This window comes from Zootoca vivipara, chromosome 5 (assembly GCF_963506605.1).
Source record: "Zootoca vivipara chromosome 5, rZooViv1.1, whole genome shotgun sequence".
Lineage (NCBI taxonomy): Eukaryota > Metazoa > Chordata > Lepidosauria > Squamata > Lacertidae > Zootoca > Zootoca vivipara.
The window spans coordinates 74,269,736-74,286,282 of NC_083280.1; the positions used below are offsets into that span (position 1 = coordinate 74,269,736).

At 41.4% G+C, this 16,547-nt stretch overlaps 1 protein-coding gene across 6 annotated transcripts in view; it reads right to left on the bottom strand.

The window, feature by feature from the left end:
* CABCOCO1 (ciliary associated calcium binding coiled-coil 1) overlaps positions 1–16,547 on the bottom strand; it is a 90,474-nt gene that overhangs the window by 3,149 nt on the left and 70,778 nt on the right. For 3 of the 6 annotated variants that reach the window (XM_060274953.1, XM_035138103.2, XM_035138101.2), the window contains exons 6-8: positions 14,321–14,443; positions 12,617–12,751; positions 505–7,765 (exon numbers count right to left, since the gene is read on the bottom strand). In XM_060274953.1, coding sequence (XP_060130936.1) covers positions 7,691–7,765; positions 12,617–12,751; positions 14,321–14,443 — 333 coding nt within the window. In that variant the 3' untranslated portion in view covers positions 505–7,690. Of the gene's footprint in view, positions 1–504; positions 9,561–12,616; positions 12,752–14,320; positions 14,444–16,547 lie in introns of those variants that run through there. The other 3 variants (XR_009557630.1, XM_060274952.1, XM_060274951.1) reach the window with 3 other exon arrangements.

Consider the following 16,547-nt stretch of genomic DNA (forward strand, 5'->3'; position numbering starts at 1 on the left):
AAACATCAGGAAGAACCTCCTGGTAGCAATAGCTGTTGTGGAACTGGCTCCCTCGGAAAGTGGTGGTCTCTCCTCCCCTTGGAGGATTTTGGGCAGAGATTGGATGGCCACCTGTCAGAGATGCTTCAGTTGGGATTGCTGCATTAACATTGGAGGAGGTGCATTCTGGTTCTGTCACAGCAGAATACCATAGCTAAACAACAGCAAGCGCCCGTCCCCTATATGTACTTGTCAATACTAGGCCAAACCTTTAGTTGATTAATCTACCAACAAAATTGATTAAAGCCCCGAAGCCCTGTTATTACCACTTCTAATCGCATCTCTTTCCCTTGGAAGAAAATTTGCTCCGCTTTGTTGCAAGAAGGTGCTGCTAGTCGGCAGGTGGCAAAGGGCATACTTTTTCCAGTGTGTTTACTGTTGGGGAGGAGAGGGGGAACATCAAGTTTAATTGATTAATCAAAAGAGACATTTTCTCATAGAAGAAAACCTCTTCAGACTTTATTAAAGGCACTGAATAAACCATGAGCAATCAACGCTCGGTATCTGAATGTCATCTTGTGCGCCCAGAAAGCAGGCATAATATTTTTTCAAATAACACAAACATCTTGCTGCTCAAGTTATTAGACGAAAGTGTGGTGTGTCGGTGTTATTTTGCACACCCGGACATTGCAGGGATGCTTGGTGAGGGGAGGAGATGCAGGACATATACTGCAAGGTTTAGGCCCAGCTTTAGCTCTGTCCGGCACTGTGGTCTAAACCACTGAGCCTCTTGGGCTTGCTGATCAGAAGGTTGGCGGTTCGAATCCCCGCCACGGGGTGAGCTCCCGTTGCTCTGTCCCAGGTCCTGCCAACCTAGCAGTTCGAAAGCACACCAGTGCAAGTAGATAAATAGATAACACTGTGGCAGGAAGGTAAACAGCATTTCCATGTGCTCTGGCTTCCATTGCACCAGAAGCGTTTTAGTCATGCTGGCCACATCACCTGGAAAACTGTCTGTGGACAAACGCTGGCTCCCTTGGCCTGAAAGCAAGATGAGCGTCACAATCCCAGTCGCCTTTGACTGGACTTAACTGTCCAGGGGTCCTTTACCTTTTTTACTGTCTATAATGCAGTGGGATGCAATTAGAACACAGGAAGCCTATTTATAACGAGTCAGATATTGGTCCATCTAGTTCAGCATTGCCTACACAGCCTTCCAGGTTTCAGGAAGGGCTCTTTCCCAGACCTGCCTGGAGAAGCCAGGGACTTAAATGAGGACATGCCCCGCTACTGAGATATGTCCTTCCTCAATTATGTCACAAAGTGCATCATACCCCCCCAAATTGTCTTATGTAGCACCTCCTCCTCCTTCTTCTTTGGCGATCACTCGTAGCTGTGTAAGATTGTCTTCCATAAACACGATTTTTACAATGGGTCCGTGACTGGGGAGGCCAATTCTGGATCTACACGTCCTTCCACAGTGGGGACATTGGTTTCCAGGCGGGGGTTGATCACGGTGTGGATTTGCCAAGCGTGCCTTCCTCTTAGCACATTTCTCCCTTGCGTCCTGAGATCGAGTTTCTTCAAAGCCCATGACACCTCTGGTAAAGGCTGTTCTCCAACTGGAGCGCTCGCAGGCCAGGGTTTCCCAGTTGTCAGTGTTTATACTACATTTTTAAAGATTTGCCTTCAGACAGTCTTTAAGCCTCTTTTGTTGACCACCAGCATTACGCTCAATATGTAGCGCCTTATGCAGAGTATGTCAATACATTTAACATGTTAAAAGTGGTGATTAAAAACACCCCTGATACTCTGAGAAGTTTACTGAGTGAACAGATACACGTGTGTCCTTCTGGTGAATTCATGAGGTGGGGATGCTTTGGGGCGTGTTTTAGCTTGGATGGAGGAACGAATGGCTGTGGAAGGCACCGACTGGCTAGTGCCTGTAACATTACCACCAACAGCAGAGATTTGCAATTTTAAAAAATGTTTGCAAATCCTACTCCTTGTTATGATGAAGGAGCATAAATGTGCAGAAACATTTATCTAGTCCCAAAATATTTTTTTCTTCTGCCTGTTTCTTGAGCCTCGAGGTTGTGTACAACCATTTAGACATCACTTGTAGTTGATAGCCCAGGAGGTGTTAAAATAAGGTGAAATTAAATAACCCGCTGAAATTAAATGCCAGCAAAAAGCCTGAAAACAGAAAGGCACTTTTAAGAGGTGTCAGAATGGGGAGATGGTTCCACAGCAAGGATCACATTGGAAGCTGCCATCAGGTGAATAGTCCACCTGATAGTTGGGGTGGGTGGGGGGAACTGGTGGCTTATCCAGCACTTCTTTTGCTGCTGTTTCACTAGGTCTCTTTGATGGATTTTGGTGTGTTTTCTACTGTCATTTGTTTCCCCCCCCAAAAAAGATTTACATTTTGTTTTTAAATTTTTGCAAGTTGCTTAGAGACTTCTAATGTGGCAAGCAACTAAAGCTGAAAATAATGCTAAGAATGCAGGTTGGGAAGTCAGGTTTGTATTACAGATGAGAATCCCCTTATGACAGCTTTTACAATCTTGCGTCTACATTTGCCGTTGCATGATGTGATTCTATCACTACCCACAGAGCTAATTTCCAACACAAATGAATAGCACTCTCCTACCAAAACACTGGGCAGATTTGTTCCAGCTCTGCAATATGATTCCAAAGCCAAGGCCCGGTTTCCAAACGTGGTGCCATATGTTTAAGCTGATCTGTCAAAACTACAGTGGTTACAAGGAGATATTGCAAACAATGCTGCTCGGTATTATATTAAGGAATGCTATGCATGGTATTTTGACTGTATTCCCTGAATTATAAAAATAAGCAACCACTTCCTAGAAACAGGAATGTTTTGCAATGCAGAAACATAGTTTGCGGTAGACCTTCATTTGCAAACATCTGCCAAATCCCTCCCCCCCCAGCAGAAATGCGTTTATTATGGCGAGGATTGGGGTGGGGGGTCAATAAGGCTTGGGAAAAAATGGTTTGTATGATCCACACCATGCATTTGGCAAGGGGGAGAACTGAGAACTTTTTGCTGGAACTCAATCAAGGGACAAAATCATTCCCTGTGAGTAGTCTTGATAATTCTTGAATATTATGCTCTGGGGAAGATTATGAATCTGAGCATGAGGCAGAATGGAACATTTGGAGTTGATATCTACCAGATAGTACAAAGGAGAGGATTAGAAGGCGGAATTCTCATGTTTGCATACATAGATCTTTTCTGGCGAGTTGCACAATATAAAAGCCTTGCTCCGCAGAGATTTCATTCCAATTTTGACGGTATTGATTTTACAGCCTCTCCCATCTCAAGGAGCTCTTCCAATGGCTATCAATCATGACTTCTAAATAGAATTACCACGTATAAAGGGTGGCTTTCCCTTAAATACAACATGCTGGAGAGGCTATGCTTGCAAGCGCCCAGAGGCAACATGTTGGCAGCTACGGTAGTAGTGGAAACGGCACAGTAGATTAGACAGCGCTTTGGTCTGATTCAGCAAAACAATCCTTATGTACGGAGGGCAGCATTGTGGACCCAAAAAGTGCTGTAAAATATCCAGATGAAAATTCAAGGTAGCTGAATTGCAGCAGACGCAGCAACTCTTCAAGCTCACAACCGTCTTATTATCTTAACCTTGCTGCCTCTCTCACAAACAACAAAATGAGGTATTATAATACAGTAGTTTTATATGGTAAAGTGTTGGTGCATCAGAGTACAGATGGTGGAAATGACACATATTTGCTGTCTGTGGTTTAATGTATGATTTCCAGCGTTCTTCTTTCTGCAACCCTACCCCAAAACCCCTAGAAATAATGGGACTCATTATTGATATCTGGCGAAAAGATGTTATTGGGATGGGGTGGGGGGTGGGGGAGCATCACAAATGCACACATTTCATACTGCTTTTAGGTCTCTGGAATGGGGGGGGGGGATCTAGTGTCAGTTCCCAGTCTTGAGCTGTCCTGTCCTGCCTTGGTATGCAAATAGTAACAACAAGAGGGCACTATTGGGCAGCCATGATGGAACACTGAAAGTTGCCAGCTGTTAAAAGACAATTTGGTTTCTGGGAAAGCCAGCAGCGGCTCCTGCCTTCTCTCCCCCCACCCCAACTTAATTTAAACCCTCATTTAAAGTAAGTCTTTTTGAGAAGCCCATTCACACATTATGCTGGGCAAATGTAGGCTTGCAACTCAAAATGCTCTTGATAGGGAACTGCAGTCAAACTTGGCTCTCTGATGAATGTACCATAATTTATTTATTTTTGCTAGGGGGGGGGGGTAGTTTACAAAACCTTATGTGCACACCAAAGAAACAACATGTGTGAACTGACCATGCGCAGGCAGCAATGTGCCACAAACTATTAAAAAATATTCTAGCAACCTGAAAGCAGACTTTACTGTATGGGACATTCTTGGCAATCACTGAATTTTGGTGTTATGTGAATGCAAACTTTGCCCTGCTTTTAATATTGAAAAAAGGTATTAAAATATAATATTAACAAAGTATCTGTGTACTAGTGAGAATAAGGGGGAAATCAGGTTAGTTTGGTATACAGACATATTTTACGCTGAATGATTGGTTTACAAACAAAAAGAGCAAGTGAGGTATCTGATTCCCAATGTCACACAGGTTATTTTATGCAGTAGAAAGAAGCTGCTTTGGCAACTGTTTGTAAATGTTGGCTGGATGTAAAAAATTGTTATACTGTACACTTATATCCCTTGGAGTCTGCAATATTGTGCATGCCAGAAAGGTCACAGAGAGCTCAAAGCAACCTTTGCTTATAAACTCACTGCATTCAGTTAATAAATGATCAAAATAAAAATTATCTAAATAAGCTGATAGAACTCAAATTGGGCAAAACTGGAACAATTAGTATAATTGGGCAAATATTACCTAGATAAAAGCTCAGGCCATTGAAAAATCCATCAACTTTCACTTTTCTAGTTTCTCAGTTTTCTAGTTGTAAGTTCTGTTCTCCACATTAGCTGGTTACTTTCCCCCAAAATAATGAAAATTTGCCAATAGTAGTAGTAGTAGTAGTAGTAGTAGTAGTAGTAAGGTAAAGGTAAAGCGACCCCTGACCATTAGGTCCAGTCGTGACCGACTCTGGGGTTGCGCGCTCATCTCGCATTATTGGCCGAGGGAGCCAGCGTATAGCTTCCAGGTCATGTGGCCAGCATGACAAAGCCGCTTCTGGCAAACCAGAGCAGCACACGGAAACGTCGTTTACCTTCCCGCTGTAGCGGTTCCTATTTATCTACTTGCATTTTGACGTGCTTTCGAACTGCTAGGTTGGCAGGAGCTGGGACCAAGCAACGGGAGCTCACCCCGTCACAGGGATTCAAACCGCTGACCTTCTGATCAGCAAGCCCTAGGCTCAGTGGTTTAACCACAGCGCCACCTGGGTCCCTGCGCCACCTGGGTCCCTAGTAGTAGTAGTAGTAGTAGTAATAATAATAGTCGTCAGCCTCTCAGAAGTGTGGGCAGGAGTTTTTAAGCTTGGTCAAGACAACTTCTCCAATTCTTGGTGTGGATGCAGAAAACCTGATTAAATCCCCCCCAGATGAGTCAACTGAGCATGTTCATTCTTGGGATGGGGAAGTCATATGGGACACAAAGCAAGGCATTCAAGGAAGCATCATAAGGCTATGGAAATGGCAGGCTTCCTCCAGAGTCTCAGCCCCATCCATCTTCACACTGACCAGATTAAGGCTGCATGGGCTTGGGGTCAAACTAATGGACCAGATTGAAACACTCACAAACCATGAACTGGGAGACTATGGTTGCAAGCCTTAAAAACAAAACCAACCTTGTTCCTTTTTAGAGTAGTATGGCCTTCAAGGGAATGACAGTGGCACAAGAAGCATGGAATTTCTGTTAGCTGTATACAGGACAGTCTTTTGCATCATTAAGAAATACATATGGAATAGAGTGGAACCTTGGTTTACGCCTACCTCCGTTTACGAACGACGCAGACCCAGAAGTGTTTACATCCGGGTTCCGCGGCGTCGGATGTGCAGATGTGATCTGTGCAGTGCATGTGCGCGCAGAAGCGCTCTATCGGCGCTTCGCGCATGCGCGGAAGCGTGCCTTACCCCAGCCTCCTTAACATGGAAGAGGTAGGACATGCAGATGGGTAATTCTCTCATGTTGCCTCAGACTTTCTTGGGTGCTCCATATGAAGTCCAAATGATGGCTCTTTCAGGGTGGTGGTCCCTCACAAGCCTTGGGAACCTGGCAAATGCCTAATCTTGCTTACCAAATGAAGCTGCAGCACCAAGCGGTGACTGGCAAGTCTGAATGAGTCATCAGGCACCAACCACCCTTGACACATCACTTTCCAAAAGGGTCTCATTCGTGACGAGCTGTTAAAAGAGCAGCCAAATGGAGTCTACCTACATATCAACAAACCATTCTCTTCTGCATGTTACGTGTGCATTTATAATGCTTTCTCATTTTTTCTTTCCAGCAGGTTTTCGTCCCTTGTTTCCATTTCCCAATAAGACCCTAATCAAGTCCCAACTGTGCTTAATATAATCAACACAATTAAATTTTATTCACTTTAGTGGGCCTCTTATCATACAGGACTTGGGCTTCACTTAGCCGTTTTTTAAGTGCACAGATGTCCAGCATATGTGTGAAGTCGAACAAATCAGCATCGTTGCACACTTATATAGCACTTTTTTAATCTTCAAAGTGTTTTATAGAGCTCCGAGGGCCTCCATAAAACCTGGGAGGTGGCAGGGGGTATCAGTTGATCTTCAGAGTTCACTAAAGCAGATGAAAGTCAGGCCTAGTCCATAAAAAGACAAACATGGGCTTTGCATTATGATCTCAAGCATAGTGCATAATGGTCTGAATAGCTGGTAATATTAATTCAGGAGAGTCTGGCAATAGAAATGCTAAGAAATTTTAAGAAAAGGATCGAAAATTAAACTTGCCAACAACATAATACTATTATACAGATCTAGGATATGGCTACATTCGCAATATTGCTTCATTGCCCTAACTGGCCTTGTTTGTACCTCCCAGACTAGTACAAACATTGGACCTTAAACTATCCTTCAGAGTGCTTTGAATTTTATGATAGGGCGCTTGTCTCAAAAAGCAATGCTAAAAAAGCCTATTTTATAATAAAAATGTTTAGAAATGCACCCAATGACATAAAGTATGGCTTTAAATAACATGTTCTCATTCTTTTTAAAACAGATAAATGAGAAATGGGACAGAATGGATTTATGACTGGCTACATGCAAAACTTACACGGGCCTGAAACAGACCGCTCAATCAATCCCTAAGGGATGACGTAACTATTCTAGGTAAGAGATTGCTTGTTTATGATCCCCCGGAAGGTTACAATACTTTTAAGACCTTGGATGTTCTGAATGTCTCCCACCAACACACATATAGGGGGAAATTTCACAACGCTGATGACTCTCAGATTTAAACCAACCAACCAACAATTAAAGTTTAATTTTATTTCTTGTTTCATAGAACACTCAAATAATATAAAAATAGATGTGCTATGCTAAAGAACAGTGCTTTCTGGATGATGAAACAGCGTCCCAATTATGCTGACTGTAGGTAATAGAAACACATCACAGGGCTTGCTGTCCTGTGTTTTATATAGCAAGTGTAAGACACCACCATCCCTCTGCTGGCTCAGTTCTTTCAGGCCTTCTTCAGCTTGTCTATTCTTGCAGAATAGGCCTCTTGCTGCGTTTGTAGCCTTTCATTAATCTCAGTCTGTAAAGACAATTTTAAAGAAGAAGTAGATGTAACTGAGCTATCAGCTACTGCACATTGTCTTCATGGTTTCACTACAGCAAAGGCAGACATTATTCTTTGGACATCTTCCTGTTTTGCAGATGTTACGATGCCCCAGCCTGTACTTGCACAACAATGCAGTACTTTATCTCATTACTGTGTGCATAGTTCAATACACTATATAAGCTTGTCATGAAGAGGAAGTGACAGCCATCTCTCACTCCACCCCACCAGTAACCTTGCCTTCTCAGATGAAACAAAATTTAAAAAATTCCTTCCATTAGCACCTTAGAGACCAACTAAGTTTGTCATTGGTATGAGCTTTCATGTGCATGCACACTTCTTTTTACCAATAAATCTAAATTGGTGAGAGGAGGCAGAATCCTCTGGCATTTGAATTATTTTCCATTCTCCCCTCCCTTCACAGCAGATGTTTAATCTTTAGAGCAGATCTATTGCACTTAAGAGTGCATTACTGGAAATGTAATGAAGCAATGTGCACAACAACAAGCCAGAACTACCGGTACTTTACTAGATGTTGCTTCTCTCTCTCTCAACTAAAGCTTCATTGTAAATGAACATCATAAAGCTTCATTGTAAATGAACATCATACAAACAAGCATCAGAATGCTTGGATTTCGTTGCAGTATTCAGAACAATGTCACAAGGATGGCAACAAATATTCCTTGACAGTGATAGTATGTTTCTGCAACTTTCATTTTGTTTTGTTTCTGCAACTTTGTACAAATGCTGGCTGAATGTATCAGTGGCCTTGGAATTTATGTAACCTTTTAAATATGTGGATGTGTGTATCTCTTTTGTAGGACATGTATGCTTTTCTGCATTCTGTAATTTCCTGTTTTTGTGGAGGGAAGATGGTTGACAAAAGCAGCCCGCAAAGCGACAGAACACAACAGAAATGAAGGTTTCAGTTTTCTCTCTCTGCTACTTTAGACATAGTTTAAATGCATCTAAGAGTTGATATCAAATTCTCTGCTGAATTCAAAATGTTGTTGTTGAAGTTTTGGTGAACTGGAATGGAATTTAGCTCAAAAAACACTTTGTGAAAGATAACTAGTAGGCAATGTTTTAAATATGGCACAGGCAGAAAGATTGTGGCCCATTTTAGCCAATTTCTGGTGGAAGGCCTCATGTCTAATGGTTGCTGAGATTCTGACAAAAATGATGGAGGAAAATGGACCTTGTACTCACCCAGTTAAATACTTCTCATGTCTCTGAACATGAGTGCAAAAGAACAAAATAATTCAACACAGATTAGTTATGCCTTCACTGTTAAGAGATCCTCAGGGTGCCCTTCTGATATTTAAGTTTGAAGCCCCATTGGTGGCCCATAGGGATCCTAGTGAAAACCACACAGTATTTTTATAAACCCAATTTGAAACAATTTGTTTCAGAGACAGTGTTAATAGCGAACCTCAACAAAAGATGTAAACTGGATTGTAAAATTGTGGTTTTTGTAATGTTTGCACCCTGCTCTGGGTCCCTTTTTGGTGTCAGTAGATGAATCTTAAATAAAATGAATGCAGATTAGAATCGTATCACATTCACCATACGTGGCCCAGATAATAAAATCCTCCAGAATAAAAAAAGGAAGGACGGGAGTGGGGGAGTTAGACAGTGGAACATAAAGACAGGTGGCACAAAAGGGTACCTTGGATTTGCCCCTAAGAAGACATCCAAAATCCCAGAGGCTTGATGAGTATCCTCCTTGATTTTGACAGGAGGGTTATCTGTTCAATCGGACAAAGGCCCACTACAATGAAATGGTTTACGGCTATAGACAACAATACAGATGGTTTTCCAGAGATTTGCTTTTATAGCGATCACAGGATGAACTTCTCCTTCTCCTTATCATATGTGGGGATGCTGAGCAAGACAGCAGCTCCAGAAACAGGGCAGAAAGCAAATGGCTCATACAGAATGAAGAGAGCAGGGAGTCTTACACTTAACATTTTTAAAATACTGCAATCCTATGCATGACTAAGCCCCACTGAGTTCAATGCGACCACTCCCCTGTGAGTGGCAAACAGGATTGCAGCTTAATTATTCTAAGCCTAAAACTGGTTCCAAAAAGATATGAAGCCTTGTAAGAAACAAGGTGGGGGCGGGGGCAAGGGGGGAGAGAGAGAGTCAGTCCTTGTATTGGGATTAAACAACAAAATATTCAAGTAATGGCAGGCACTAGATAGATACACATCAAAATAACCAAATCTTATTTTGCCCACTGACACATTTTTGCAAATTGCCAACATGCAAATGCAAATACCTACATTGCTTTATTTTAAATGTAACTTTTTTGGGGCTGTCTGACTTTTCACAATAGTGCCGGGGGCAGAAGATGGGGAGGAAGGGAGAAAGAAGAGGCCCATCCTAAAAACAGGCATGTGTTTATTGTTATTTTATTAAGTACCCCTGATTTGTGTTAGAGGGAACTGTTGGTTGCAAATCCACTGAAGAGAACTGTTTCCTCTATACAATTATTGAAAAAGAAGTCAAACGTGTGAGGTTAGCTTGACTGTCCTTCAACTGCTTCCTAATGCTGCATGAGAGGGCAAGAATGCAAATGTCTTTATATGACTTACAAACAAAGGAAGTCATATGATGGTTATTCCTGAAGCTGAATATGCAGACTATTGCAGAATGGTACTATCTAGCCTAGACCTACACACCTTACAATGTATCATACTACCTGCTAGCTATGGAGGGCACTTCTCCATATATAGGCTTTTCTGCTTTTCCTGCCCAGCTAGGACAAAAGAATAGCGGTGGGTGAGCTGTTGTGTACGTGATACCGTAGGCCACAGCACATGGCTGGTGGGGTTTGTTAAAGCTTTGTAGGTCCTACTCTGCACAGTCCTGATTTGCCTTGTTCTTCTGTCCTTGCATCTGCCAAACAATAAACTAATGACTGAAACAAACCACACACCGACCTTTAGTCCTGTTTATTTTCTATATTGGAAAATTGTATGCTGCTGCATGAAACACACTTTTCACCCTATGCATTATTATCTAGCATTCCACTCCAGCCCTTTCTTCTGGAATTGCTATTCTTTGTTCACTTACGTTTTGCAGAGAATCCAGGGGACACCACTGCCAAATCCTCGCTGTTATGTATTGTCCTCTGGCATATTTTATGATTTGTAACTTTTGAAAACGTTTTTAGCAATAAAATGCAACTGCAGCACCAGCCTGCCCACTGGGGACAGACAAAGCACTATTCCAGCTTTCCTGAGTTCCTGTGCCTTTAATTAAAGGTTTCAAGTTTGTAAGACCTGCCTGTTGTGTCACTTCCTGTTGATCCAGCTAGGGATTAGTGATTAACAGGCTCTTAATGGCCCTGGGAAATGCCTATCTTTAATTGCTCCATTTTCAGTTTCTGTTTCCATGCAGAGTATATCTGAAGGCTTTAATTACTGAGTTTCTCATGTTAATTTTTTCTTTTCATGTTTAATAGTAAAATGGCATTATTGTTTTTTTTTTCAAAAATGCAGGTCAACAAATCGCTAAAACTCTGCCTATGGCATGATCAGGAACTGATATTAGAGCAATTAAGAGGCTAATCCCCAGAAGCCATCAGCATGAAACAATGAAATGGCCAAACCCTGCAGACAAACCTTTAACTAATGTTAGAAAGTGCCTTTGATGAATGTGGCTAACTTGTGTGTAAGCAAAATAAAAAAAATTCCTTCAGTAGCACCTTAAAGACCAACTAAGTTTTTATTTTGGTATGAGCTTTCGTGTGCATGCACCATAGCTGCCAAGTTTTCCCTTTTCTCGCGAGGAAGCCTATTCAGCATAAGGGAAAATCCCTTAAAAAAAGGGATAACTTGGCAGCTATGGCATGCACACGTCTTCAGATACACTTGAAACAGTGTATAACAGTGTGTGTAAGCGTTATACAAGGATCATAATACAGGACTTCTAATTTAATTCTGCTTCCAGCTAATTATGGAAAAGAAACATCCCAGCAATCCAAAAGGGCTTGAGTGCAGAAGCAATCCCAAATAATTTAGGCATTGCTTGGATTACAGAAATAGTATGATTCTAAGGTCAATGGGCAGGGACTAAATAATATGAACAAAAAAGAGAGAGCAAGTCATCAAACACTTTCTCATTTCTAGATACAGTGGTACCTTGGTTTTCAAACAACTTGGAACCCAAACACTGCAAACCCAGAAGTGTTTCAGTTTGCGAACTTTTTCCGGAAGTCAAACATGCTCCAGTTTGAGTGTTACGCTTCCAATTTGAGTGTTATGCTGAGGTCTGTCTGTTTTTGGTATTTATTTTGTGTTTTTGGTGGCTCCTTTTTTGTTTTTGTGACTGTCTGGAACCCAGTTCAGCTACTGTTTATTGCTTTCATTTTCATTTTATGGATCAATGGTCTCGTAAGATAGTAAAATTCATGTTAAACTGCTGTTTTAGGGGTTGCTTTTAAAAGTCTGAAATGGATGAATCCGTTCTGCATTACTTTCTATGGGAAAGCGCGCCTTGGTTTTGGAACGCTTTGGTTTTGGAACGGATTAAATTTGAGAACCAAGTTACCACTGTATTGTACTTGAGTCTATAATGAGCTGTGTGCAGGATCATGCATCAATGCACATTTCTATATGCATCATGCATATAGAATAAAAGCAACAAAGAATCTTGTGGCACCCTGAAGACTAACACATTTATTATGGCATAAGGTTTTCACGAACCAATGGACTGTAGTCCACAAAATTCTATGCAGTAAGAAACTTTTTAAAAGTCACAAGATCCTTTGTTGTCTTTTGCTGCAAGAGAGTGCCATCGCCACCCCTCCGGAAATACCTGAATGCCGCTGAGCATTTCACCGGTGATCTGGCCCAGTACCATCTGAACATCCTCGATGGTGTAACCTGTCAAAGGATCTACAATGGTTTCGGCTTCAGCCTCCTCTTCCAGAGGAACGCCTCCCTCCATTTCCTAACAGAAGGAAGGGTAGAAGGAAATCTTAGATGAAAGGTGTTCGTTTTGGCACCATATGCAAAAGTGGCATTGCTGTACAGTATTGGCATAAAAGAGGTAACTTGGGAGGTTGTTTTGGCCTAGCCAGTGGACGGAAGGCTGTCACGTTACTTAAGAAACTGGGCAGAAGAGCAGAGCCTCAAAGCTAGCAAGTGCCTTGCTACCAGCTGGTATAGTAGATGCAGAGGTCACCAGCTATTTTGGGCCCATGGGCATTTACAAACCAGAGAAATTGTGATGGACACCACCACAGGCCACCTTTTCTATTAGCTACCAGTTTTTGTTTTGTTTTTTTAGTGTGCAGTTGGACACAAAATGTGCAGCTGCAAAAATGTGTGCAGTTGGGAAAGTGGTTGAGGTGTGTGAAGCTAGACACATTAGATGCACTTAAATTTGACAGGAAATGCCAGGGACAGTAGTTACGCAAGGGTAAAATGTGCACAAACTTATTAAACACCTTAAATTTTTTTGGTCAGGATCTCCTTTACTTCACTTTTCTCTTTTTGTCGCAACCAGGTTTTCCTGGTTTTACAACTTAGGTCTATCTTGCACCCTAAGCTCCTCCTACAACTAACGTAAAACTTTACCAATGGTGGCATATTATAATAGATGGGAAGACATGGTTTTGTTTTGTTTTGTTTGTTTCTACAGATTGCTGGGCTCTTACAAGCCTCTTGGCACTATGGGATTGGGTAGCGTGTATCCAGGTGAGGATCTTAGCCATGTCCTTGTAAATTGGTGACCCTGCAAAGCATTTGATCTCATCCTGCAAAATCATGGTGCGCACAAACTCAACAAACTCAGTGCCCAACATTTCATAAATGAAAACAGATTTATTTGCAGTACTGCTTTCTTAGAGGAGTGCCACAAACACAACCCAAAAGCAAAATACTACTTCCAAGTCTGATTTCAGCGGGGGGGGGGGGGGGGGACGACGACAACGACAATGACTCTGTGGGTGCTGGGTTTCCATGGGAACCACGTTGGTGACCTTTGTAACAGAGGAAACAAATTCTCATCTTAAAGTGGGTGTACGTATAAACTGCATTTAATTATGTCTACTTCTGCAGAGGAAGTAAAATATATGCAACACACCAGCTCACCTTGCATTTTGGGGATAGCTCAGTTGATTAGAACATGGTGCTGGTAACACCAAGGTTGCAGGTTTGATCCCCATAAGGGACAGCTGCATATTCCTGCATTGCAGGAGGATGGACTATATCAGGCATCCTCAAACTGCGGCCCTCCAGATGTTTTGGCCTACAACTCCCATGATCCCTAGCTAACAGGACCAGTGGTCAGAGATGATTGGAATTGTAGTCCAAAACATCTGGAGGGCCGCAGTTTGGGGATGCCTGGACTATATGAAACTCAAGGTCCTTCCAATTCTATAATTCTATGCTTCTATGTTAGAAGACCAGCAAAAATTCTATGGCAGCAGTTCCCAAACTCCTCACCCTGATGGATAATTAAGGAGCATATAATTTCCTTGACCAAGATAGTTTTAATAGGAAAATTCTCCTTTACCTTAGTTGCATCCTTTTCACCTGGGGTCTGTGCTATAAATCTGGAATATATATCGTACGCCAAACCTTCTTCCAAAGGAGCAGGGAAAGGGCTATTGGCGGGCTTGACCAGTTCTACAACATTCTGTTTGGAAAACAAAACGAAGAAGCTTATACAACAAAGATGTATTTAATGTTCATAATATGCTTATGGGTTTTTCAACACATTTTAGGCTGTTAACCAAAACCACTTTTTGTTACTCTCCCAAGTATTCTGAACTGGGCAGTTTCCTGTCATCCTTTCCGGATCTGCATTTAATTTCTAGTCGTATGTTTTTTTCCAGGGGTCCTCCTCAAAGCTGAAAAAGCATTCATCTGTCAGCAGATGCTGAATTCTGTTCAATTACAGGCAGGTAGCGTGTTGGTCTGAGTCGAAGCAAAATTAAAAAATTCATTCAGTAGCACCTTAAAGACCAACTAAGTTTATATTTTGGTATGAGCTTTCGTGTGCATGCACACTTCTTCAGATACACTGTTCAATTACTTAGCATGGAATATTACACCACTAGAAGAACCTGTGATTATGGATATCACTACCATTTAATATACAGTATACTGTATATACATTATAGAAAAGGACTGTCCTCATCAGGGCATAGTTTTATTAATTTATAAAAGCGTGGCTTTCAATTCCTGGTCTGCAGGATGATGCTGAAGCCCAAACTGCTGGCCCTGCAGTACAGAAACCAACACAACCTTTTTGCTACTGTGCTGCTCTTGTAGCACAAGATAGTTGCTCTTTCATTGCCAGGCCAGTGATTTGTGGGCAACAATCTTTTCCTATACACGGAAGGAAGATTTAGAAAAAGGAAAAGGAAAAAAGAAAACCTGAAAGATTTAGGCTATAAGGGTGAAAAAACAGCCTTTCCAATCACTTGCTGTTGGGTTGGAAAAAGCTGGCTAGACTAGGGTCCCCAATATGGTGCTTTGGGGCCCTCAGGCTCCTAGCCCACCAATTCTTTTTTATATTAGGGGGTTTGAGACTGTTGGATGGGCGGGATTGCATTTTTGGTGTGTTTGTGCAACTGTCCTACTTTTTTTTGTCTTATGTTTTGTTTGGGGAGTATGTGTAGTGATTTGCCTGCTGTTTGCAGGGAGGGGGTTCTGAGCACTCCCAATTTTTCTTTTGCGAAATGGGCATTTCGTGGTGCCCATGGCAGTTTCTTAAGTTTTCAGATATGCTCCTAGGATCAAAAGGGTTGGGACTCCCAAGCTATATTACGGAATGCCATTACGACACACTACAAATGCATTACTAGCCCTTCAAAATTTCAAAATTATTCAAGCCTTAGCTATTAAGATGTTTGCATGTATACACATCTTTACAGGGCCTCTATACCTATAGTGGCTTGATTTGAATTCAGAATTTTCTAGCAATCTCTCCCTGCATTTTCTCTGCTGCTGCCGCCCTTTCATACAGCCAATTATACTGACATTATCCCAGAACTAGCTGCTTTTGTGAGTCACAATAGCCCTAACATTTAGACAATAGCTATTTTTTTTATAAATGCTATTGCAAACAGAGAATTAAAATGAAGTATTTTCTTTAGTAACAGAGGTTTTTGAGCTGAACTATGCTTTGAAGCCAGAATGTAGTGATCTAAAAAGCGTTATTTGGCTCAGTCCTTCCTAAATTTTGCATTCTTAACAAGTCCAGGGAAAAATCAGAATGAATGAATTGTGAAGAGAGCCCAGAGCCAAATGTATTTAAATGAATCCTTCTGATGCAATACTTTCCTTTAAAAAATACAATTAAGCCTTTGTGTTTCTTTTAAACAAAACCTCATGTATACGATTACCAATGATTATGCAGTAAAATCTATTTAAAAATAGAGGAGACAAGGTCAGCACTATAATCCTCTTTTTAAAGTTGCAATTTTTCCAAGAAAAAATTTACAGCTTTCTTAAGAATGTAGAATAAAGGCGTTTTGCTTCTACAGGCTTCAAGGGAATTAGGTCCACAAATGAATTTAAATTTTAAAAAACCGGATTGTTCTTTTTTTCCCTAAGTTACGAAACATTTACATTTTCTTAGAATGTTTGTCACTTCCCTATGCAACGTGTCATCTTTGAATTACAAAAAAAAAGTTTAAATAGAATAAAGTAGTGATTATGCAAACCTACAGCGCAGGGAAAAAAAGTATTCTGGGGTTTTTCCTGTTGTTATTCTGTCTCTCACTGCTACAATA